Source organism: Mustela lutreola, chromosome 5 (assembly GCF_030435805.1).
Source record: "Mustela lutreola isolate mMusLut2 chromosome 5, mMusLut2.pri, whole genome shotgun sequence".
In the NCBI taxonomy this organism is placed as follows: domain Eukaryota; kingdom Metazoa; phylum Chordata; class Mammalia; order Carnivora; family Mustelidae; genus Mustela; species Mustela lutreola.
This window is the reverse complement of record NC_081294.1, coordinates 126,932,903-126,959,658: the sequence shown is the minus strand read 5'-3', so window position 1 is coordinate 126,959,658 and position 26,756 is coordinate 126,932,903. Positions and strand designations below refer to the sequence as shown.

At 35.6% G+C, this 26,756-nt stretch overlaps 1 protein-coding gene and 1 pseudogene across 17 annotated transcripts in view; one reads left to right on the top strand and one right to left on the bottom strand.

Moving 5' to 3' along the window:
• Window positions 1-6,799: 6,799 nt before the first annotated feature.
• Window positions 6,800-26,756, bottom strand: part of PPIP5K2 (diphosphoinositol pentakisphosphate kinase 2) — an 80,260-nt gene continuing 60,303 nt past the window's right edge. For 6 of the 17 annotated variants that reach the window (XM_059175590.1, XM_059175589.1, XM_059175593.1 and 3 more), the window contains 6 exons: window positions 26,087-26,159; window positions 24,406-24,525; window positions 23,462-23,524; window positions 19,858-19,998; window positions 15,544-15,669; window positions 6,800-8,524 (listed from right to left, as the gene is read on the bottom strand). In XM_059175590.1, coding sequence (XP_059031573.1) covers window positions 8,412-8,524; window positions 15,544-15,669; window positions 19,858-19,998; window positions 23,462-23,524; window positions 24,406-24,525; window positions 26,087-26,159 — 636 coding nt within the window. In that variant the 3' untranslated portion in view covers window positions 6,800-8,411. The remainder of the gene's footprint in view (window positions 8,525-15,543; window positions 15,670-19,857; window positions 19,999-23,461; window positions 23,525-24,405; window positions 24,526-26,086; window positions 26,160-26,756) is intronic. The other 11 variants (XM_059175596.1, XM_059175598.1, XM_059175601.1 and 8 more) reach the window with 5 other exon arrangements.
• Window positions 11,693-12,274, top strand: LOC131832505 (profilin-1-like; annotated as a pseudogene).

The window sequence follows — 26,756 nt, the reverse complement described above, 5'->3', positions numbered from 1 at the left end:
AATGATATCAGGTGTGCTGTTTCTCAAACAGGAAGAAAGATACTTATTCATCATTGCAACATTGGTCAGAATAGAGGGCAGAAAGTAACAAGGTCAAGAACTTTCTTAGAATCAGGTCAGAGGCTGTAAAGAGAGCTGAGAACCCAGATTAATGTTTTACAGAATAACTACAGATGTTCATTAAAACAAGCAAACAAGGCAATAATGCACATGCAGCAGAAATATAGAACACATCAAAGATTTCCTATTAGTCATCTGCTTTTACACAATCTATTGTACTACATTACCAATATACTAGGTATAATTTTTTTTTCTTGCCACAAAAACATTTCTCTAACTATATTCCATACTGTTTAGGCTAATATAAAATACAGTTTGCATTTACAATACTAAGCAATATCTAGATCTAAGTGCACTCTGGGTAATAAACCAAAGTTAGTAAATATTCTCGAGTAGATAATTCTAAAATTATAATTACAAACTTTGTAACATCAATTGCATTAACAGTAAATTCCTTGAAAGAGCCACTGGGAAGCAAGAAGGAGTAGTAATGGATATCAGTACCACTAACACTTATTTTAGTTACGCTATCTACCTAAATTCGTGTTCAAAAAGGAGGTAGATGTGGTATATTAGAAACTTTCAGAAAGGTTTCCAAATGAACAAAGAAGAATCAGTTATACAAAACTATTGTGAATTATAACATTTGGGACTCCCAGGTCTCATTTTTCCTATTGGACAAATTTCTTTCTACATATAGTGAAACAGTCTTTGATTACCTGGCTTCCCATTTCTTTATATCAGCAATGTTTTGACAACACAATAGTAGATCTTATGTTCTTTCCTTCTCTCTGCCTCACCTGTCCTTTATTTTTTTTTTCCCTTCACTTCCCATCTATCCATCCATCCCCCTTTAACACTAAGCATTCTGTTCTATTGACTAGTTTGAGAAAAATCTAGTTTTTTAAAGTAGCAAAATACTTTCAGAAAGCATATTGGTTTTTTCCTTTTTAAAAAAAATTTTTTCCTTTATATATCAAGCACTCATGAAGCACATTACATAGCATGATAAATAAGGACATTGAGATACATCCTTGTAAGGGCTTTAAAATGGGTGCCTAAACCATACATCCATTATCTCACCAGGGTCACCCAATTGTGTCATTCCTTCAAACCACACGTGACAAGAGATGGATGGGTGGGAAGGCCGACTTCATTTTGTTTTGTTAAATACTGTGGGTTGGTTTTTTTTCCCCCCAAACCCTGCTTTAAGATGGAACGTATTATTTTAAAGATTTTATAAATGAAAAAGATGCTAAAATAACCTTTTTTTTTTTTTTTTTTTTGGTCAGATTGTTACTAGGCAGGCTGTTCCCGTGGCAACAAAAGCAACCATAAAAGAGTACTGGGAACTGTCTAGAACATCTTTGACTGCAAAAATGCTGAAATGCAATTGAAAACAGAGCCCTGGTTGACATTTGGACTATACACAACTCTTTTACAACAAAAGGACACAAATAATCCTTCAAATTTGTTCTTCCTGTTGCAGTTTACCAAAATTACTATTTCATTTGATACTGACAATATTGGACTTAAGGCAAAACTGGCATTACTAACTTCATTTAAAAATATTAACTGTTTTGGGGCACCTAGGTGGCTCAGTCATTAAGCATCTGGCTTCGGCTCAGGTTATGATCTCAGGGTCCTGGGATCGAGCCCCGCATCAGGCTCCCTGCTTAGCGGGAAGCCTGCTTCTCCCTCTCTCACTCCCCCTGCTTATGTTCCCTGTCTTACTGTGTCTCTGTCAAATAAATAAATAAAATCTTGAAAAAAATATCAACTGTGTTATAAAACAGGAGCTTCTCCTTGACTTCTTCCTCCTCCTCTTCCTTCTTGTCAAAGGATAGTAACCAAAAAAGAAGTGATTCCTCGTTTGAAAATGGAGAAATCATTTCTCAATAAAAATGATTATCCCCAAATATAAAACAGAGGTATAAACTGTCTTCAACAAAACAGGAAAACAGTTGTAACTTCAGATACAACCGACGAAACAAGCTGTCAAATGAAGAGAGATCTAACAGGAAGATGCCTGGAGAGGATGTCTCTACTCCAGACCTCAAAGTCATCAGACAAAAAGACTCCAAAATAGTGGACATTATCTGAGGGGCAAAACCAATTTCTTGTCTGAGACAATGGAAATGCGGTGGGAATCAGCAATGAGGGGTTTTCTGGATACGGCCTGGGGCCACAGAGTAGCGAGTGAGGCAAAGCCAAAGGAGGAGATACAGACATGTCACTTACAAGAAGCTGTCTGTGGATGAGCCAAGAGTGGAGGAAAGAGTCTCCAAGAGGGAGTAGCTCTGCAGTTGTCAATTATTGTTTGCTGGAGAGAATAAAAGGCTAAAACAGCTCTTGCAGAGCCACAATCCTGTCATAAGTAGCTTCCTGAATACCCAGGAAGAACTGTTTGTTCATTACCCACTATATGGTTGTATACCAAATAGGTGAGCTAGAAAGAAACTTATTTCAAGATGAGTGATGAATGAAAATGATCCTGCCTGTTACTCGCACAAACACTCCAAGAAAAGGACAGGAACAGGAGAAATAATAGCAGGTAAAACCATTGTTGATACAGGGGTGCCTGGGTGGCTCAGGCAGTTAAGCGTCTGCCTTCGGCTCAGGTTGTGAGCCAGGAGTCCGAGAACTGAGTCCCTGAGTTCCAGGATCGAGTCCCACATTGGGCTTCCTGCTCAGTGGGGAGTCTCTTCTCCCTCTGCCCTTGATCCTACTTGTGTTCACTCTCATTTTCACTCTCTCTCAAATAAATAAATAAAATCTTTCTAAAAAATTGTAGAGAAAACTATTCATCAGAAAAAAAATTGATCTACTGAAATATATGACCAAATATACTGTCATAATTCAACTTCAGGAAACCAGAAGTTCATCTAGAGATACCACATGGCAACACAACAGAAGGAAATGCAATAGGAGTTTGTAAGAGTTCAGGAAAGAAATGGAAAAGCGAAAAAGCCATCCCAAAACAAATGCCATACCAGAGGAAATACAAAAGGGAGAAGTGAACCTGAGAGAGGGCCAAAAGGGGGTAAGGTAGAAATGGTTTCATCTTGATTAGTCAGGGGTTCAAAATGTGGCATTTAAATTGATAAGCATGTAATAAAGCCATAAAATATTTATAGGCATAAAGCTATACACAAGGAAAACCAAAATAATACAGTCAACTAAAACTGCTCTAGAGGGAAGGCAGGAAAAACGTATACTAATTGGACATTGTTCATAGCAGGGAGTCAACAGCATCTAAAAAATGAAAGACATAAATCAAATTACAGTTAAGAAGAAAACCACTAGGGGGACAAAGGAAACCAGAGCAAATATGGATGATACATAATGCAGTGTACAGTGTATATTGTTGATCACTTAACCTTTATTCATCCCTCCACCCCTCATCCCTGACAGAACCCAAATTTTGGTCATATGTCCATCCTTTCTTCACATAATCATGTGCTCAAAGGAAGAATTCTTAACCCAGAGTGATTCTGCTTCTCTAGGGGACATTTTGACAATATCTAGAGACATTCTTGGACTCTCTTTTAGGGGGAGTTACTGGCATTTAGGTTAGAGACCAGGAGAACAGCTTCAGGCCAAAATCCTACGTATGATCTTTCAGGCCTTATCACAGGCAATTACAAAAGCTTTTACATGGGCTTTATGACAGAAAGCTGTCCTCCCCACACAGTCTTTGAAGGGAGCTGTAGTCAAGGACTCGGGCCACCAATGGCCACCAAGCTCATATTCATATCTGCCTTCCCAGCCCTGGCACCTCCATCCAGAGGCCTCCTTCTCAGGGGGACCTTGGCTATGGCAATGTTTGGGCATCGCCACTGAGACCTTCTTACTGGGGAGAGGAGACCAAGATACACTTCTCCTGTTTTTTCTACTTCTAGCCTTTCCTTCTCTCCCCTCCCTGTCCCTGGGTTCATAAAAAGGCAGGAATCTTCTGCTCAGTGCTCCTCAGCAGTGAGACTATTTCCTCCATCCACACTACATGTCCTGTGATTGATCCCTGCCCAGTGCCACTCAGTGGGGGGTGGGGCAGGAGGGAAAGAAGAACAGTGAAGAGCCAGTACTACTTTTCTTTTGGGCCTCTTGCTTATATTATCACAGTAAGTAAACAGAGACTTGATCATTATTTTCATTTTGGCTCATTGTATTAATTGACTACCTCAACCCTTGCAGCCTAGCATAGGAATATTGCTAAACACTGACTAGGAACAGAACAGCCTTCCACAATAAAGCATTAATTGGTCCAAACTATCTACAATGCTGAGGCTTTTGGGGGAACTTGACCCTATCACCAGCTTCAGAGCCAACAAGCCCATAGAAATCTCCTAGAAAATGTTATTCATCCAGGAACGGATAGATGACCAAATAAGTTGGCCCAATCACATGGAAATGAAAGACATACTATTCCATGGGTAAGAGAGAATTTTCTTCAATTTTTGTTGTGTTAGGCATGAACAAGGGAGCATAAAACCCTAACTGCCATGGGAAGCCGTTTTGTGAACATGAGGGAAAACACCTTTGGGATAAAGCTTGTGCAGTGCTATAGGAGTGAGGGAGAGAAGGTAGGTCCTCGAAGACAGTATGGACTGAGAAGACTGTGACTGGAACCCAACTCCCACCTGCGGACTTGCAGAAATGTGTTCTAAATTTCCTTATGATTTTAAGTTTCAACTGGAGTTTTTCTTACTTGGAGTGAAAAGTATTCTTTTACAAAAAGATAAACAAAATAACAAAAGCAATAAAAATAGAAAGCATTAACCTAAAAGCAAAGGTATATTACATATGTATAGACTACACTAATATATGAAATAAGAGGAATCCTAAAATTGAATCACAAAGCAAAACTCACCATATACTATTTTTAAAAACTTGAAAAAACTGACAAAAATACAAAAAATACAGGGATGAATAAAGGGATATAATCAAGCAAATGCAAGCTAAATTAAAACATCAGTCATAATATTAATATCAGACATTTTAAATTACAGGACAAAAGCACCCAGGGAAACAGCAACAACAACAAAAAATTTTGTTGTAATGATAAAGGTTATACCCACATTGGAAATCTAGCAGTCCTGAATTCATATGCAATGGAAAACACAGCCACATACAACAGAGAAAAAAAATTAAAACCGACCATAAAAGGAGAAAACCCCTAAGTGAAAACTTTCATTTACCTTTGTCTCAAGTTATGCCTAAGCACATGGACCAAACGAAAAGGTTACAGAAAATCTAAATGATATATTTAATCAAAATATAATTTACATATAAAATAATAGATCTTATATAGTTCTCCATTCTCTGAATATAGAGTAGACCTTCAAAACAATTGACCCATATAAAGAAAACGTCACAAGGCAATTGTGTGGTACCCATTATTCTGTACAAAGGGAGAGCTGTTTCTACTTGGACTCTTTATGACAAGTGACTCCTTCAGAAGAAATAGAAAAATTGTTCCCCTGGGTGAGAAGCTGCTAGTGGTGACAGCTCTAGGTACAGTTTATGAAAACTGGAGAGAGGCTAGAGAGGGAGGTGCTGAACCATCGCAGAAATGATCCGCACTTGACTAAGAAAAATACAGGCAGTCGTCTACACTGTCCAGGTAAGTCAAGGATAAAATGATGTAATATTAATGAACACTATACGGAAAGCAAACTTTGATTAGCGCAAAAGGAAATACTGAGGACTTTTCACCAAGGATGAACACCAGACAAAAAGGTAAGATCTTAGTTCAAACTGGCATGAAACTAGGTAATAGTGGACATGCAGAGCAAAGCCAGAAAACCTGGAGGGAAATCTGGGTAGTACTGTTCGAAACAGACTTTTGTCTTGTCTCAAGAGTTTTAATGAAGTATTTCTTGAAGAAGTGTACGTTTAACTTGTCTCTCTCCATGTATACACTAAGCACACTGTCACAAGCTCTCTGTCTCTTTACTGTTTTTCTTCTGCCTCCATTTCCTGCTCAAAGGAAACATGAGAACAGCTGTTCAGCACATTTTGCTCCTTAACCTGAGGTTGGTGAAACACGCCTGCCCGCCGCCCCCACCCCGCAAATATTTCCCATTGAGGCTGGACTATGAGACCTCAATACAACCAGGGCAGCAAAAGCCACCAGCACAACTTCAAGGGCAAAGTTAAGTCTGAGTTCAGATGTATGGTTAAGGATGGGAAGAATGAGTAACGTACTCTAAGATCAATAACCCAGAATGGCTGGACAGTTCCTCAGGCAGCGCCTTCTCATCTCTTTGCCAGGTGGAGGATTAGGCTGCAAGCAGTATCTTCCAGTATTTAAAACAAACGAAAAATATACCTTCCAGGGACAGAATCATTTGAGAAACAGATGGTTCAGTCAAACTTCTACTAAATAGTGGTAAGTATAATTTCTTGCTCTTATGTATAAGCCTTTTTGTTGTTTTAGAAAAGGATTAAAAGATTCTTTGAAATAAGACTGTCCAGTCTATACAAAAATATTACTGAGTTTAGTGTCTACAGTCAAATCACAGTTCTTGTATAAAAATGGAAAAAGTGAGCTATGTTGAACTTTTCTAGTTAATTTCTAGGAAATATATTGCAATGTGTATGGCCAACAGCAAGTTTTATTTCACAACTAAGATAGCATTGTTTAATAATAGTTTTCTTCATTTACTTCTATTTTGAAAGCTAAAAGGAAAGATAAAGAATAGGAATAAAAAATAATTTGTCATTTAAGTCACTCTGATACTGGAAATAAAATATTTTAATTCAGTTCCACTTAAAAAATAAAAGGAGTTTCTTACTCCCACACTGAGCACATTAACATTTTCACATACAGAAAGCTTAGGTACATTCAACTGTTTACAAGACATGTCTCCACATAATACAATTACATTCAAGTGAAGTATATAAACTTGTTTAATTATATATATTTGTGACTCCTGTATCTGGTACTTTTAAAACTAACACATAATATGCTTATTTTCTAAAAGTCAATTCTTAGATGATGATCTAGAGTTAGGAGAGTCTCCTGAAAAATTTTAATAGATGTGTTCATATGAGAATTCAGTAATTTCCTGAACATAAGCTTCAAACTAAAGCTTTAGCAATTTAAGTGACCTGACTGGCAATGCAAGGAATTCTTATCAGGTTGTACTGTTTGGTTTACAGTTTAAGTCATTTCAAGTGGTTTATAATTATTTGTGCATTAGGGGGGAGAAAGCACCAAGGATAATAAATATTTTTTCACATCATAGATGAAATCACAAAACAATGATCTCAATTTCCTTTCAAAATCTAATCATTTGAAAAGAGCATTTATTTCAAATGTTCTATCTTTAAGCTTTCTTAGTGAGACCAACTGATACACTAGAGATAAGAGTAGAAATGCTAAAAAGAGGTGCTATAGATAATATCTACCAACTACAGAATTCAGACATTTTTCGCACATTAATGATACCCATTTTTGAACTGATTTCCTTAGATCTAAAAAGAACTCTGAAAATAAGTGTAACATTTATAAACTTGTCAACTATATCTCTTTAAAAAAAAACCCTAAAGATGTCTTTCTTCCCAACATATGAAGCAAAATTTTCCTGATGAGCAAAAGCACCTTATGGTAAGGAAATATATAAAGAAAATATTTTCTACAAATTAATATAAGAAATTTATGTGCATAAAGGTGTAGTTATTCCAGCTGTATATGTAATATTTTAAATAACATACAATAAAAAAAACTCAAAGCACAGATTGAAAAAATAACCCATATGTTAATACTCCAGTTATTAAATATTGCAGCATATATGTAATTCTAACAATTGGGGGAAAAGGTTTCTAATCTAAATGGTCAATGAAATCTCTTTGGAAATACACTCAAAAAAATCTGCATCAGTAATCCTGACTGTCAAATTCTAACCCAAGCCACAGGTTTTCACAGCTAAGATAAAATTCCATGAAAATGAAAGTGGATATAGAGGTCACCTCACAGATTCTTCAGTAAACAGCATTATTGGTGGGACACTGGTACAAGCTATCTAGGCTTTTCTGTCCTTGTCTTTATCAAAGGTACACCGTAAACATAACATTAAGAATAACAGACCTACATCGCTATAGCTTTTGGTATCATAAAATGTTAATAAACATTGTCTTAAACATTTCAAGATCATGAGAAAAGTTCCTTACCTGAATATATACAAAGAATTCTCTAGATTTAACATATTCTAAAATGAATTCAGAGATGTATAAGAGAAACATAAGCTACTTGCTTTGACAGTTTTCAGTCAACGTTTATTATGTGTCCTTTTCTACTGAACATATGACTTTTATATATTTAAGGAGTTCCAGCTTCTGCTAAGATTTCATTTCTTTTTCCCAGTGATCTTTTTGTGTTCATGCATTTCTGTTTTGTTAGTTATATTCTTTTTTCGAGATGAGGTATTAGGAACAACTGCATTAGAAGGTCCGCTGGTAGCTATACAAAAAAAGAAAACTATTGCTTAGATTTTCACAAGAATTCATGTTCAAATAATACTGCTAAGTGATAAAATAATTACTTTATAATTGTGATGTAAATGAAACATTATAAACATTCAATAGAGCATCTTTAACCTTTTAACATTTTAGAATTCAACACTAATACAAAAAAGTAATTTCAATGGGCCATGTTCCCCAAAAATTTTCTTTTCACTCTACATTCTTCCTAGAAAACTAATTTATTCATCATTTTTTTTTAATTTTATTTATTTATTTGTCAGAGAGAGATCACAAGTAGGCAGAGAGGCAGGCAGAGAGAGAGAGAGAGAGAGAGGAGGAAGCAGGCTCCCTGCAGAGCAGAGCCTGATGTGGGGCTCGATCTCAGGACCCTGGGATCATGACCTGAGACGAAGGCAGAGGCTTTAACCCACTGAGCCACCCAGGCGCCCCAATATAGACAGTCTTGATTGAGAATTCATCCTTCTATATCCAAATGAAAATCAAGCCCTAATGAGTTACTAAAAAATTATTCTAAGCCAGATTATACTTCCGGTCCAGATGGGAAGCTTCTGCCACACCAATTCTTCTGCAGATAACAAGTATAAACTCAAGATAAAATATGAAAAACAACTATTTGAAGACACTGCAAAGTAAACAAAAGCAGGCATACAATGGAAAAAATCAACACTTGGAAGAAGGAAACCCATGCTGAGTCCCCACAACACACATACATTTTTGAAAAAGCTTCTGGCCTTAAAAACAATGGGGTGCCTGGGTACCTCAGTCAGTTGAGTGCCTGACTCTTGATTTCAGCTCAGGTAATGATCTCAAGGTTGTGGCCACATTGGGCTCTGCTCTGGGTGTGGAGCCTGCTTGGGATTCTCTCTCTCCCTCTCCTTTTGCCCCTCTGTTCCCCACCCTCCCAGCCACCCCCCACCTCCTGTGCCCAGCCCCTAGCTCATGGCTCACAAGCTGTCGCTCTCAAAAAAAAAAAAAAAAAAAAAAAAAGAAAGGAAAAAAAAATAAGAAAGAAAGAAAAGAAAAGAAAAGAAAAAAAAAGCTTTTGGCTTGAGGACAGTATCCAGAGTAACTAGTCTGAACCATGTGCAATGACTAAAACTCCAACATAAAACTCATTCTTAGCATTAAGAACCAGAAGATAAATATTGGAACAACTACAGCTGCTTGAAGTCAGGTGGGTGATCCCAGAAAGGGAAAGCCCCCCATTTTTTGTATAAACCCTGATCATATTTATGGCATGAGCAGGGTAAGCACCAAGAAGTCCAGCTGAGGCTAAAAGAAATGAAGTGAAATGTGAGCTATCAATGACTTCAAGGGACACAGTTTTCAATCTGAGTTCCGTCAAGGTTAACTCTTTGCTTTACAAGAACCCAAACAACTCAATAGTCTTGTGAGAAACATAACAACACTTGATCTTAGCCAAAAGGCCGAGAAGCGATGTGAGAAACATAACAAAAATAACAGTCTGGAGTTTATACAACATCTCATTCATAATGTCTAGGACACAATCCGAAATTACTCAATGTATGAAAAAACAGGAAAACATCTTTCTTCTTGAGAATGGATAAATTGATAGAGACCAATCCCAAGATCAGCCAGATCAGTTACGCAAAAATTTTAAAGCAAGCACTTTAACTATACTCAAGAACAAAGGAAAAGATTGCTTATAATGAATAAGAATATAGGAATATAGGAAATCTACAAAGAGAAAAAAATTATAAGAATCAAAAAGTGTCTAAAACTAAAGAATAAGTAAATATCTGAAATAATAATCTACTAGATAGGTTAACAGCAGAATGGAGAGGGAAAAGTGAACATCAATCCAAATTATTTAAAAAAAAAAAAAAAAGTCCTGGGCAGGCTTGCCATAGTCAAACTGTTGAGACTTTGTCAAAGATAAAGGGAAAATACTCAAAGCAGGAAGAAAAAAAATAATTCATTAATCCACAGCATACACTGGAACAATTCAAATTAGCAAATACTTCTTATCAGAAACAACGGGAACCAGAAAATCGGAACACCACCTTTTAAATGCTGAAAACAGTAACAACAACAAATGAACAAACAAACATCTTTCTTCCTAGAAGTGTCTATCCAGCCAAACTACTTTCCAGGAATAAAGGTGAAATAAAGACTTTTTCAAATACAGAAACAGATCTGCAGTATAAGAAATGCTAAAAAGATTCAGGTTGAAAGCAAAACCAGATGGAAACAAAGACTTGGAAAATGGAATAAAAACTGCTATGGCTGGGGCACCTGGGTGGCTCAGTGGGTAAAAGCCACTACCTTCGGCTCGGGTCATGGTTCCAGGGTCCTGGGATCGAGTCCCGCATCGGGCTCTCTGCTCAGCGGGGAGCCTGCTTCCTCTCTCTCTCTATCTGCCTGCCTCTCTGCCTGCTTGTGGTCTCTCTGTCAGACAAATAAATAAAATTTAAAAAAAAAAAACTGATATGGCTAAATCAGTGGATAAATAAAAGACTTTTTTTCTCTTCTTAATATCTTTAAAATACATATATGACTACTTAAAACAAATATTCCAACACTAAATTATAGTCTTTATAATACATGTGGACGTAACACACATCGATAACTTGTGTGTTAAGGATGGGAGGACAGGAAGGTAAACAAACCTATAGTTGCAACGCTTCCCAGATTTTGAGTATAAAATTATCTCTAAGTAGACCATGAAAAGTGAGAGATGTGTATTTATAGCTGCCAATAAAAGAATAATTCAAAAAGATAAAGTTAAAAAGGTAATAGGTAAGTTAAAATAAAATACTAAAAAATACTAAATTAATACAAAACAAGGCAAAAAAGAATAAAAGAATAACAATCAGAATATACAAACAGAAAATATAATAAAATAGTAGATCTAACCCAACCATATCAATAATTACAATGTTAATGAGTTATAAACACTTCAACTATATTGTTAGAATGGGTTTTTTTTAAAAAAGCCAAGTGTATGTTGCCTACAACAACAACAAAATAATTTCTTAAATATAAGGACACAGCAGAGAGCAGAGCCGAGGTCCGGACCGCAGCGCGCCCTGAGCTCTCTGCCTCCCCCTGCATGCCAGCCAGAGGCTCAGGGGCCCACATGGACCCTAGCAGCAGCACCCAGAGCAGCCCCAGCAGCAGCGCCATGGCCAGGTAGAACACCTACATCTACAACCTCATGGCGGACGGGACCTGTCAGGACGCTGCCATCGTGGCCTATAAGGACTTGCCCTCCATCTGGGCCGCTGTCCCTGGGAAAACCTTCATCAGCATCATGCCAGCTGAGGTTGGTGTCCTGGGTTGGCAAAGACTGGTCAAGTTTTTTCGTGAACTGACTGACACCTAGAGGCCAGAATTGTTCTGTTATCCGGGACTCACTGCTGCAGGACGGGGAATTTACCATGGATCTTCGTACCAAGAGCACCAGTGGAACCCCCACTTTCAAAATCACTGTCACCATGACTGCTAAGACGCTAGTCCTGCTGATGGGCAAAGAAGGTGTCCATGGTGGTATGATCAACAAGAAATCCTATGGAAGTGGCCTCCCACCTGCGGAATTCCCAGTACTGACCTCATCTGTCCTTGCCCCCCACCACTCCCCACGGCTTTTGCACCCCTCTCCTTCCCAGACATACAGATTAACACCATTTTTATTTTGGGGGCCATTACCCCACACCCCTTATTGCTGCCAAAACCACATGGGCTGGGGGCTGGGGCTAGACGGACAGACATCCCCCCACCACAAACCTCTCCTGTGTATGATTGGAAAACATTTCTGGTTTTTTGGGTTTTATTTTCTGAATAAAAAAGTTATACTAAAAAAAAAAAAAATGAAGACACAGACTATTTGTAAAAATACTTCATGCATACAGTAAGCATGAGAAATGTGAAGTAGCAAAATTCACAACAGATTAAATAAACTTGAAGACAAACCATTACTAGGAATCAGAGGGAAATTCCATGATGAGAAATGAGTCAATACATTAGGAAGTCATATCGAATATATATGTACATAATAAAAAAGCTTCAAAGCACAGAATAAAAACTGACTGAATTAAAGGCAGAAACAGACAATTCCACAGTTGAGTGAAAACTGCTCTCTAAGCAACTGATAAAACAGTGAGGAAACTTTTCTCCTATGCACTTGTTACCACCCCTCAAAATGGTAAAGATACAGAAGATCTGAATATGATTATCAGCAATTCTGACCTAATGGGTACTGATAGAACATTACATTACTGAACTATGGAATAAAATTTCTTTTCTAGTGCTCTTGATACATTTAAGATGTACCAAGTCCAAATGGTAAGCCATAAAAAAGTTTCACATTTAAAAGACTGCAATCCGTGTATGTTACAAAACAGCGTATGTTTTGTAATTGCAATGCAATGAAACAAGGAATTAGTAATAAGATCAAATCCCCACCCCCCAAATATTTAGAAATTAACCAATATGTTTCTAAATACTCCATGACTCAAAGAATAAATCACAACGTAAATTAGAAAATATTTTTAACTGAATGAGAATGAAAATAAAATTTAACTTTTGTGAGGTGTAGCTAAAAGAGGGAAATTTACAGCTTTAAATGTTTATATAGTAAGAGAAGAAATGTCTCACAAAAAGTGATTTAGAAACTAGAAATAGGAAATAAATATAAAATAAGTAGAAGGAAGGAAGAAAATATTAAAGAGTGGAAATCAATAAAATATATAACAAACAGCTAAAATCTAGCTCTTTGAAAACACCAACAGAATGGATAATTTCCTAGTAAGGGTAATAAAGAAAAAAAAAAAACCCACAACACAAATTATCAGTATCATGAATTATAGAAGTTATTACCATATTCATTAAAAGGATAATAAAGTAATAAGAAAGTTGACAACTTAGATAAAATGAACAAATTCCTTGAAAACTGCAAGTTATCAAAGCCATCACTAAAATGAAACAAAATTAATTCTATCAAAATTTAAGAAATACCCATCTTACAAATACTCATTCAGAAAATAGAAAGAGGAAGAGATACTACCCAAATTATTTCATGAAGCCAGAATCAACCTGATACCAAAATCTAAAAGACATTACAAAAACAAAGAAAACAAACAAAAAACCCAACTAAAGACCAGTCCCTATCTTTCACCAATGCAGGTGCCCAAATCCTCAAAGTCAAACTGAATTCAGCAACATATAAATAAATTATTCATCATGACCAAGTAAGGTTTATCCCAGAAATGCAATATTGGCTTTTAGTGGCTTATATTTGGAAAGTCAAATACAATATCATTTCATCATTATTTAAAAATGCTTATGAAATAATGCATTTATTATGTGTCTAATATATAGAAAACAACAATGTACCATGATTCAAAGAGTATTCAAGTCCAAGGTCTACCAATTAACAGTTATGTGAACAGGAGTAAGTCACAACCTCTCTGTAACTTTTCATCCATAAAGGCATGGCCATGGGCCATGTTTAGAAATATAAGAGTAAAAAAGCTCTTTGCATAATAAAAAACTATATAAGTGTTAGCTTTGAGTTACATATGGAATATACCATAATTTATATTTAAGATACTCAGATATTAAGTTTTATATTTAAGATTATATTTAAGATTTCAGTTGTCTATACCTGCATATTCTGATTATTTAGAAGGTACTAAGTTTAAATATATTTAAGATATTGTCTTTAACTTATTAAAGCCTGATAATCTGACAGAGCTATAATTAGGTATAAATATCAAGTCAGAAGTAGAGTGTCATCAGAGCTCTTGTTTTGGTAATCCTATAAATATATCACCAGTGGAGGGGGCTGGATTGGGTCTTCAAGAGTGGGAAGTAATGGGAGAACATTTTAGAAGAAGAAAAATGACCTGAGTATCACAGGGATTTATTTGGGGGGAAGTGAAGAGAATAGTCTGCAACACTGTAACAATAACAGCAGCTAACATTTAGTGAGTGTTTACTGCTAGGTCAAGTACTTTATAATATTATTGGATTCATTTCTGACAACCATTAAGAGGCACTGTTACCTTGATGTTATGACTATGAAACCAAGAATCAGGGAAGTTAAGTAACATACCCAAGATCATATAACTAACAAGTAGTAGAGTTGAGATTTTAATCTAGGTTCCTCCCACTCCCAAGCACAAACTGTTAACCAAAAGAATATTTGAGCGCACTACCATGAGGCAAAGAATTAAGAGATTTCCAGTGAGGATACAGTCAAAAACTCAGAGCTGCCTAGAATTCTCTGAAGAAAAGAAGTATAGGTTAAGAAAAAAAAAGAACAGCTGAATGTCCTTATTTAGTATAGGAAAGTAGGAAGAAGGACCCTCAAACAAGAAGAGTAGAAGAATCAGATACAGGTAAAGAGCACCAAGACAGAGTACACTGTGGAAGTCAGAATAAGATACAGTTTCAGGAAGGATCAATCACACAATCAAATATGGCCAAAACTAAAAACAGAAGAAAGTTGGGGCACTTGGCTGGCTCAGTTGGTAGAGCATGACTCTTGATCCTGGGGTTGTGAGTTCAAGCCCCAGGCTGATTACATTACTTAAAAAAATAAAATCTTAAACACACATACACACACACACACACACACACACGGAAACAAACAGAAAAAAGTTGATAAAAGATAGTTGAATTTGGTATTCTTACCATTAGACTGAGAATGGAAAATTAAGACACTGTAAAGGAAGACAAAAAAATTTCATATAAAAGGACTAAAATAATGCCTAGACTCAAAAGAAAAGCAAAAAGAGTTCATAAGTTAGTTTGCAGAAACATGTAAGTATGAAATAATTTTTATTAACAGATACAGGGGTGGGAGAGCCAAAAGAGAAAAAAAATACAAATACATCAATGGACTACCATAACAGTTTTTAACTCTAGGAATTGTAATGATCTTTCGTAAAAATAGATTTTAACCCCAAAAAGCAAGCTATTTTTACTCCTCTGATTGCTATACAGAATCATAAATTCACAAGCAGTCCTAACCTGGCTTGCTGCTTGCTTTCGTACCCTTTAAGGTAGCTGGTGGTGTTGGGAGGATCTTTGCAGGCGTATAAGTATTTAAAGTTATTTTTCTTCTCATTACTGGACTGGAACGTGAAGCTGTAGAGGCTGAAAGAAAAAAAAACACAACAGATATGGCAGTTCAGTAATTTCCTGCCAAGTCTTTACATTTTAGAAGTTTCTAATGACATATTTAGTGGACTTATGAATATACATTACAGGAGAAAATAAACAATGTAAGGTTTAGAGAGTAAATTCAGCAAAATCATCTTTCCTATAAAAAGTTCTCTCATGCTCTTAGCCAAATAGATGTTTTGTTTCTATTGTAAATAATAAGCATTTAACAGTATTTACTAAAGGTATGCCATGGGGCGTCTGGGTGACTCAGTTGGTTGGGCGGCTGCCTTCGGCTCCGGTCATGGTCCCGGAGTGCTGGGATCAAGTCCTGCATAGGGCTCCCAGCTTCATGGGGAGTCCGCTTCTCCCTCTGACCTACTCCTCTCTCACGTTCTCTCTAACTGTCTCTCTCTCAAATAAATAAATAAATAAAATCTTTAAAGGTATGCCAACAAGAATAGAGCAAAAGACATAATTTTATCCTGCCCTGACAGAAACTCAGATTCTTAAGGGATGGTGAAGAGCTTATGACACTTTTATTGCCTGATTAAAAAAAAAAAAAAAAAAAAAGACAGGGTGCCAAATTGTTTTCCCTTAAAAATATGAGGTGGAGATTCAGGGATAGATAATTCATGAACACTATGGTCTATTAAACTATTCTGGTTAAGAATAAATTAATATGATTATAAGTAATAAATCAAATTGTCTTACTCTGTTACCTAATTGAGATTTATCTTAATGCAAGGGAATTTTAAAGAATTTTTTTTTTCTTTCTAAGCAAGGTGGGGCAATTAAGAGGTGTAAAAAGGAAAAGTAGGGGTAATTCTTAAGAATAAGCTTCTCTGGGGAAGGATAGGCCAGAACCAGTTAGCTACTGGCATGAGCTTCTGAGTTCCCAACCAAAAGGAGGTGGAGAGTTAACAAAATACAGATTTGCCTGTTTTTGTGATTTTTTGGGGGGGAGGACCTGATAGCAATAAACAGCATGTCTCTGAAAAATATGTGAGCCAATAACACCGACTGTGCCTTAGATGGCTGATATCTATCTACACTGAATGAATATAAATCCCATTGGTGGAAGCTCCAAGTAGTCATTAATGACATAATACACAAATGAAGAAAAAATCCTTAAAGTACCATGTAAGGCACTACATTGCTACCAAGCTCTTTCCCGCTTGCATATTTTCATCCTGTTAACTTCCTTCTTTAACTTATCCAATTAGCATTTCCACACCTCCTCCCCATCAGATATTGTTAGTGTCCCATTTTAAGCTATCTACTAGTTAGCACGGAATTAAATTTGTCCTAAGTGAGGAAAAAGACTTTCTGAGTGACAGAGGATTAACAATGTCAGCTTCTTTATTATAAACAGCACAAAATCAATATAGTCTACATCACGATACAAATTCCCTGACAGTTCAGGGAATTAAGTATAAGTAATGTAAATGTACTATGATTATTATTAATTCTGCAATTACAGTATAAAATATTAAATAAAAAAAGTTAGTCAGGGGAAATTGGAAGGGGAGGTGAACCATGAGAGACTATGGACTCTAAAAAACAATCTGAGGGGTTTGAATTGGCAGGTGGGTGGGAGGTTGGGGTACCAGGTGGTGGGTATTAGAGAGGGCATGGATTGCATGGAGCACTGGGTGTGGTGAAAAAATAATGAATACTGTTATGCTGAAAATAAATAAAAAATAAATTAAAAAATAAAAAGTCAGATAACTTTTAATTGGCATCTATTTTCTTTACTATTCAAAAAGAATGAAAAAACCATATACTTTAGAAGACCTGGGTTTTAGTCTTGCTTGACCACTAACTGCTTGATTTCCTCAATGGTATTCTAAGTTTTTTTCTTTAAACAGTAAATTTTTCCCAAATGAAATCTTAAAACAAAATGGATGAAAAGAGATACTCTGGTTGAAGCAGCCATGCAAGACATAAGGCCTAACCATTCAGCGTCGTCGTCCTCATGGAACTTCCAAAAGCTCTTGGGAATACAGACTGAAGACCAAAGAACCAGATGGACTCTAAGGTTTATCCAATTCTATGAACTGTGTTAACTGTATTTACGTTCTCCTCTAGTCCCCTTAGTAAGCAATGGCAGGAAATTTTAAGAGAGCTACAGGTTGGGGTACAACTTATATCCATGATTCAGAGAAGAGCTAATCTGAACTGGAAAAGGAATTTGATATCCTTCTTTTCATTAATATACCTCAATAATATACTCTGATGAACTGAATTCACTAACCCCAGAAATAAAGCCAACATAATGTAACAGCATCACAGAAATAAATGCACCTTCAAAGATGATCCTTTTTTGTAAATATTCCACAATTCTCTTTCCAAAAAAACCCAGAAGTCATTATTGCTATTTTCCTTAAGTCATTCACTGAAAATCTTCTAAAGTCTAACTAGCATTGATATCTATCCTAAGTTCTAATTTAATAATCAGAATATTTCTTTCATCTCTATTTTAAGATCATAAAACCTTAGCCCAGGGAAGAAGTGAAACATCAAGTATAAAGAGGGTAAAGGGTAAATGAGAATTCATTCAGGTTCTCTAATGCAGTCTGAGGAAAAGCACTGTCCATTCTATCACCTAACAGAGAAGAAAGGCATCTGAACATGCTTTGTTTTCCTAACTTTGACTTCATGGAGAAGTTATTTCATTTGCAGTATTATTAGTTCCCAGAATCAGAATAATTCATATGAAAATTCTGAAATTAAAACCTACTTCCTAAAACCATTTCTAAAAGTATTTTAGAATGCCCCGATATCTCTCCATTATCATTAATGATTCAATGTTGACCTCTACTACCAGAAGTGGAGGAAAAGGGAAGCCCACTATACTGCAGAAATGCAGGGGCACCATTCCGACAGAATACAATGTGAACAGAACTCTCTAGAATAATACAGTGTGGTAGCCAGAGAAGAGAACCCAGCAACACGTGAAAGTGGCTTTCATTCCAAGCCCTCCAGCTTCATTCTTCAGAGCAACAGATTTACAGTATGCAACTTACGAAAAGGAGAAAAGTATACATTGAAAGACTGTGACTTTCCAAAGATATGATTAACCCCAGCAAGATTCTTAACAGAGCAGAGCATGCTCTCCCCAAACTGTATGCTTCCTAAAGTTCCAACATGCTGACGGATCCTATTGAGCTGAGAATGATAGCAGTCAACTGACTTCTCACACCCAAAAAGGTAGCTCTACAGGTTTCCCAAAATGATGTCCCTTACAACAGTGCTAAAGAATGTGTCACCAAAATTATGTTTTTTCAAAAAATAAGTTTTGGAAAATCTAGGTATACAGCTTTCCTGACAGAAGAATCTTAGCTATTTCTACACAAATATAACTCTATCTCTCTAAAGGGAGGGGGAATATAATAAACAGTTTCCAAAACTTCCTGAGCCATGAATCCCTTTTCTTCATACAATGAATGAACATTTTCAGAATTATTTTCTGAGGAATATAACTTGAAAACCCTTCCGTCCTAATCTGTTCTCTTTAGTCCAGAGTGCCTTCTCAGTCAGTATGACTACTTATCAAAGGTGTTGTGGGGATGGGCATGTGTGCCTGTGTAGGTTAATGACAAATGATATTTTGTAATTTTTTTAAAAGCTTATTATAAAATGACACACAATATGAAAAAAAAAAAAAAGACCACGACTCTATACTGTTGACTTCTATTCCTGGGTCTTTTTTTTTTTTTTTTTAAAGATTTATTTATTTATTTATTTGACAGAGAGAGAGATCACAAGTAGGCAGAGAGGCAGGCAGAGAGAGAGAGAGAAAGAGAAGGAAGCAGGCTCCCTGCTGAGCAGAGAGCCCGATGCGGGGCTCGATCCCAAGATCCTGGGATCATGACCTGAGCCGAAGGCAGAGGTTTTAACCCACTGAGCCACCCAGGCATCCCTATTGCTGGGTCTTAGATTTTTTTTCTTTTTCCTTTCTGGAAGGAGAAAGATTTTTGGGAGGAGTCACGAAAAGCGCCACACTGCATAGTAATTACACTAAAGAATTCCAAATAATCTTCCTCTATACCCCCTTTTCTCCTAAAATTCTATTCACTACCACTACTTGAGTTTGTTATTATATTTCTTTTTATATTCAGATAGTATCTACTGCCACAAAATGATATAATAATAATAATAATAAAATAATTTTCCTACAAATTTCAGGGGTCTTCCTTGGAACTTCACTTGATGGAGAAGCAATGGAAGCAAGAAATTCATCCACCTGCTTTAAAGACAGGGCATTGTGAAGAGTCTCTAGAGGACAAATAGATGGTACCATGGAATACAATTCAAAGCCTGAAAAAAAGAAAGAAAAAAATTTGGATATTTAAAAAATCATTACATAAGGAAGACAACCACTGCTTCGAACTATGCGGGTTAGGTCTTTCCAATCTATCACATGCAAACACACGAGATCTCTGAAGTCATGACGCCAGATGCTATGCAATATGGGATTGGAACAAGATGTGACAAAGATTTCATTTTAAATGTAATCACATAGTATAGCATGCACACAATTTCATTCTATATTTTGGTAAAATTTAAGAATGATACTTAAAGGAAAAAACCTGGGGGTGGGGAGAAGCAGAAAACATTATATTGTTTCAGTTTTTACTTTAAAATTTCAGGTCTACTTGAAAGGTGAATAAGTTGATGCCATAATGTGTCCCTGATGCCAGAATGCTAAAATTAACCTCTTATTGAAGAATAATTATGTTGTAATTACTTGTGAAGAGTGATTTAAATTAGCTTTTCTAGTCATACCAAGGCCAACGACTCTCTAGTGTGACCTGTAAACAACATTCATTCATTTATGCTGAAAATGAAAATTCAAAACATTTACCTACCTTTTTGAATTAACTCAATAATGCTATTGTTGAAATTGCTAGTTGAGTAAAGTCAAGCCAAGTAAAAAGCAATACAAAATACAGACATGTTTGCATTCAACAATGGCACAGAAATACAAAAATTCCATGAAACAAATCATGCACATATATATTATTAATACCATCAGTGAAACAAAAATGCTTAAATACAGTTTTTTTTAATAAATAGGATATAGGTTATTTGCTTTTTATATGAATAGCCTGTTCATTTAAACTTTATTCAACGGAATGGCTTTTAAAATTGCTTTCATATACAACTGAAATAATAGGTCCTTCTGCAGCTATTCTTTGCAAAATTCGAACTAATTTTCCTCCAAAGGAAATACTTTTAACACTTAAATTAAGATTTTCTATAAAGGCTAATATGATTAAATAAAAATTAAAAATCAAACTCAAATAGACTGCAAAACTCTCTGCTTCAATAGGCATGTGTTCATTTTAAACTTGGCTGATTGTTTACTTAATTTGGGGAGGAAAGAGTGACCCGAGAACTGCCTAAGTCTTGGCTGAAGTAGGGAAAGTATGGTTGAAAGAGAATGGAGTCTTCCTATGAAAATAAGAAGAAGATTTATAAAACCGGTTTGTTTGATTTTTCAGGTATCAAACCAAAGCATGACATAACATTACATATACTCAAAAACAAAACAAAAGAGAAACTATACCGTAATAGCAGTTAAAGCACCTAAATTAAGCACTAAAAAAATTAGGTTTGCACAAGTATTGTTTTTTACAGTACAGGATTCATGCAAATACACGCAAATCCTTTCTTGGCATTACACGAAACTTAACGATGTGATTTTTTTTCTCCTCTAGTCAGAATGTTTTGTAACAACTATTTCCTTGCATTTGCCTGTTAGATTTCCTAACAGGCAAATAACAATACAGTAAGTTCCTCTGGTGACATATTTCCCCACTTATCTTTAGTAAACTTTGCATTTAATGCACAAGGAAAGGGTTAGCGCAGCAATTTAAAAAGCCACCCTGCTGTCATGTTTAGAAGCTATGAAAACATACCACTGGAGCCTAGACATTCCACAGAGGAAACGGACCAGCACCTATAGAGGTGTAGGTGTTCTGCACAGAGGCCCAGAAAACAAGGTAAAGCACTGTCAGAAGATACTTGTTTCACCATGTTCCTTGAACTAAAGATGAAGGGAGGGGTAAGTCCATGATATGTATTAAGATGGAAATAACATAAACGTTAGGGGAAATAAAAAGTGAAAGAGTCAAATGACAATTCATAGGACAGATAAGACAACACAGTATTAAAAAGAAAAAAAAAAGAATCTTGAAAACCCGAAAGAAACATTTCTAGAGTTGAAAAGAATGCATTTTACATGCATTAAGTCACACATGTGGAAAACCCACATGTGGGGGTCTTAGCCAAAGTCTCGGCCAAAGGAATATAAAGTTACTCCAGTTTCTGTTAAATTTCACAAACTTTTTTTAAAGCTTCAGTAAACACAGATTCCTCCTATAAATAAAACTTGCAATACTGGCTATAAATACATAAGCAGTCCACACAAAAACTACAGTCAGTCTTAAACCTGCAATGTCACTTCTTAGGATTTTGTGACTTCTGTGTTTCTTGTGACTTTGGTTTTTCTTCTAAGAGGTTCTTAGAAGCTGCAGCTGTATCAAGTAAGGTCTTCAGAAAGTAGCATTTAAAGAGCTACAAGGGATGGAAAGCACATTAGGCTTTAAGGCCAAGTTTTCTCTTGTTTGAGGATGAGATCTTCTTACTCCACCTCCAGGAAGTATTTAAGTGCACTGTTACTTAAGTGTGTTGTTAAAGGATCCAGACAGGGGAGAGTGACTATAAGCTGTGTTTAACCCTTTCGTTTCATAGAAGTTTTTGAAAGACCTGACTCGAGTTTTTGAAAGATTTATTTGCAGTTAAAAAGAAAAAAAAAATTTCTAGGGGACCAAAGCAACTTCACTCCGAAGAAAAGCAAAAATCTGTATGTTTTCCTTTAAATTCTTTGATCCTCAGTTATTTAAAATGATCAGTAAATAATCCCTTTTGTCCCAGAAGAACAAGCTCTGTGTAAGAAAGCAGTAGTAGTGCAAGGATTCAGTTTATCAAAATGGGCACGAAACACTTTATTGTTAGCCTCAGAAATTTAATTTAATTGAATTAGATTTCTAGATTTTCAGCTAGTCTTCTTCCTATCGTGAGTTCTCCAAATTTTAGCAAAAAACAGTGGTACCAAAAAACAACAACAACAACAAAAAACGCCAAAACTGGTTGCTTCACCATAGCAAACCATATTGCCATATTGCCACATGAGAACAAAGTGAGGGCTAGATGAAGTTTTCAGACTGCTCCAGACCAAACACAGTTTTGCTTTAGACAAATAGCCATAGATAAATGATGTTACACAGTGAAATCTGCATCTCCTAGTTCCCAAGAACTTTTCAAAGACACATCTCATTTGGCTATTTGACAAGCGTGTCTCTGTATTTCTTTAAGTAACTAAATAAAACAACCACGTGATCAGAAAACAAATTAGGAAAAAAAATTAAAATGATTAAGAATTAAAAAGAAAACAGAATACTAATTGTATTTTTAAAATTTGTGTAGACTGATCACTTGAGAAATTAGAAGGGATTTTTAGGTGCTAATTTAGTATTAAAACTCATCATCATTGTGGTCATTTAAAAGTTTGATGAGTGATGTTAAGTGATTATGTAAATTACAGCTGAAAAGGGGAGCTAGACAGTATCAATGCTTCAGGTGAGTAAGTTGGAATTATATGCCAACTGAAATTAAGAATGAAGAAATGAATGATACTGTATACCCCACAGTTTGAAATAAAAGAAAAAAAAGGATGAAGCAGGGGAATATCTTTTAAAATAAAAGCAAAACGTACCATTGGTTGGGTGTCGAGCAAATGAGATAGAAAACCTTTTAACAGCAGAACCGCGTGTGGCGTCTGAGAAAGAGAAAAACAGGTACCTGAAATTCATAACAGCTACCAAAAGAAGAACACTTAAAAAAAGAGAGAAAAAACAAATATATAAGGAGGTTAGAATTAGGTAACATGCAGAAGGGAATGAGAGAGGGTACTGGTTAAAAGTAAAATGGCTTGATGATAGAGGCAAAGTGTTTAATGAAATATACAAAAGAAAGAAAAGCGGGATGAGCCAGCAATTCTGGTAAATCCATGTTTTGCTGACTTAAGTAAATTTGTGGATATATGAGAAAACATTTTAAATAAAGCTAATCCTGAAAGGGCTAATAAATGTTCCTATTAACAGGCACGAGCTTCCACGAGCCTCAAAAGACAATCTGAATATTAACACTTAAGGTATTTTAACAAGAGTGAGAAGCTCTCCAATTAGGGATTCTAAAATATTCTCATCCTATGTTTATTTTATAAAAGTATTGCCAAAATATCTTCTTCTACTTATAAACGTTCTGTTTACTTTATTTCATTTAGATCACTGTCAATAAGTAAAATGAGGGATAACAATGAATAAAAGTTTAAAAGATCAGAGACTTATTCTTTATAATATGGCTTACTTACTGTCCATAAGACCAATACATATGATGCAGTTCTAAATTTCACATTTCAACAAACTAGTCATTGAATAAGTACTGTGTGTCTAACTACAATTAATTCTGATGAAACACGGATCCAAGCTATGGACAAGAAAGCAGTGATTGTCATTTAGGCGCTAGGTGTCATCAAAGGGAGCTAGGATTCTAGTTGAATCAGTCAGTGGACTTAGGCTTGCCTTTGAGAAGTACTGTATGTTTATGGGTGTGTGCATGGGTGTGCATATGAATCTGTGTGTGCATATGTGCACATACCATCTATGCAGCCAGAAGAAGTCAGCTTTTTACGATGAGTACGAGCATAATCCTGTAGGTTAGGTGCGCTTGAAGAACCCCCGAGCACCGAGGTGCTAAACAGGCCCGCACAGTGAGACCCTGATGGGAGTTAGAGAAAATACATACACAACGGGTGTTCTTCCATTCACAATGGGAATTCATGCAGCATGCAATAACATGGCTCTTACCACACTTATCTGGCAGTGCCTTCAATAGACTCACAATTCACTTGTAATGTCAACTTTAATATAATCACCACCACCATTTATCGTATGTACAAATAAAGGTATTTAACACTGGGTAAAAGGTTGCCTTTGAGGAAAATAATATACCTATACCATAACTAGACATATACATATTAAAAGTACTAAAAATACTACCACAGGAATTAGTTTAGGTTGATAAGGGATTCAGTTTGCATGAGTTCATATAAAAAACCTCTCCTAGCACAAGTCTAGTCATAACAGATCAGTATTTTTTAATGTATGTCTATAAATGAAGAATCTTTTCTGATACCCCTGAGTTAAGAATCATCAGTATATGTTACAAAATAAAGCAAATTACTAATCTGTGAGAAGACCATGTGAGAACAATTCCTTGTAGGTCATCCAGGCCTAAATCACCTTAAGTTTCTAATACTTAAATGACTTCAGATCTTAATTAATAAGACCCCATGAAACACATTATTAGCAAATAAAACATAGCCAGTATAAAATGATGTTTAATTTGTAGCAAAAATCTTTATACCCAAGGAAAACTTTTACCACTTGGTAAAGTTTAAAAAAATTTCTATCAAATACATTATGATACATAAAGGAAGATAATGTGGGAATATTAGAAGCTATCAACATTAGCTGTGTGTATTAACTAAAGAAGATCCCCAAGTAAATAGTCATCAACAAAGAGTTCATATACTTAGTATATAGATCAAAGTACATAAAAAGTTGAACCTTATTCATGCTTTATTAAGCTTATTAAGACAAGTAATCATAGAGAAAATACTATGCCATTACCTCATATCGTTTACCAACCATGAGCTTAAAACTAGTTAAGTTTAGAAAGGTCCTTTTCAATGTTGCTTCGCAACACTTTTTGCAAAGAACTAGTTACGTTCCATAGGTCAATAATGAATAACAACTGCACTTATGCATTAGTTTTGCTTTGGTTTTCCTTAGGAGATAATCAAAAGGAAAATCAATATACCAAGAAAGGGTTTAAAACACTCCCACTTAAAATTTTTTTTTTAATCAGAAAAGAAGCTTCTTTTTTTTTTTCTTTTTAGTAGAAGTTTCTTTTTTGTTTGCAATAGCATATATACAATCTTATCAACTGGGGAAAATGAAGTTTCATTCCTAAATTAAAACATTTTGGGATTTTGATTTATAGAATACAAGATTAAAACTAGCATTGGCAACTGGACTAAGTAGTTCACACTGCAGACAGTCAAAATAGTTATAAATCAAATTAAATGCTATTCCTCGTTCATTCTATTGAAACTTTACTGTATACTTTGAGTCGTACAATATTTTTTAATTAGTATGTGTTAAGATTAAAACTAAAGCATAGCATTTGGTCATGCTTTCATCACTGAAATTTTACGTATGTGCAAAAGAGGGAGTTGAAGAAGGTTTGGAATATAATTTCCCTTTAGACCACGTACCTACAGTAGGGTTCTGCTTCTGTTCCACAAGAGTTCTTGGTGTTCGCAGGTAATTAGCATTTTCAGATACAACCTGTAGAAGCAAAGCAAAATAAATGAGGTAAAACAGTTAAATCAATTAAAAAGTCCATACTTCATTTGAAGCCTGCTCCAGACAGACAAAGGTTAATAAGCTGTATGATAAATATTAGTAGAAGTACATAAAACATGAAAGATCATGCAAGATCCCCTTCTGAAGGGAGTCCATTTCATATGAAGTCCTTGCAATGAAGTGGTGCGAAGCAGGCATTCAGAATGAAATATCATGTATGAAACAAGACAGATGAAAAGAAACAATTAATAGATTGATATAATTTCACTCTTAAAAGAAGCCAAATGCCCACTCTTACACAGCTCCTGTATTTGAAGGGGGGAAAAACAATCACAAACAAAAGAAAAGACAGACAGAGACTGTTGAGGTCACCATACAATTACTGATCCATGCACGGGCTTTATCAGAGTAACCTTTAAATATTCACAGCCTTAATGGATACCATAATCCCTTTTCCTATAATCAAATGCATTATATTTCCAAAAGGAAGTTGCTGAAATTCTTGGGAAAGTCATGTATAACAGCAGACCTTCCATTCTTAAAGCAAAAAAATAGCAAGAAAATTCTATTATTTTAAAT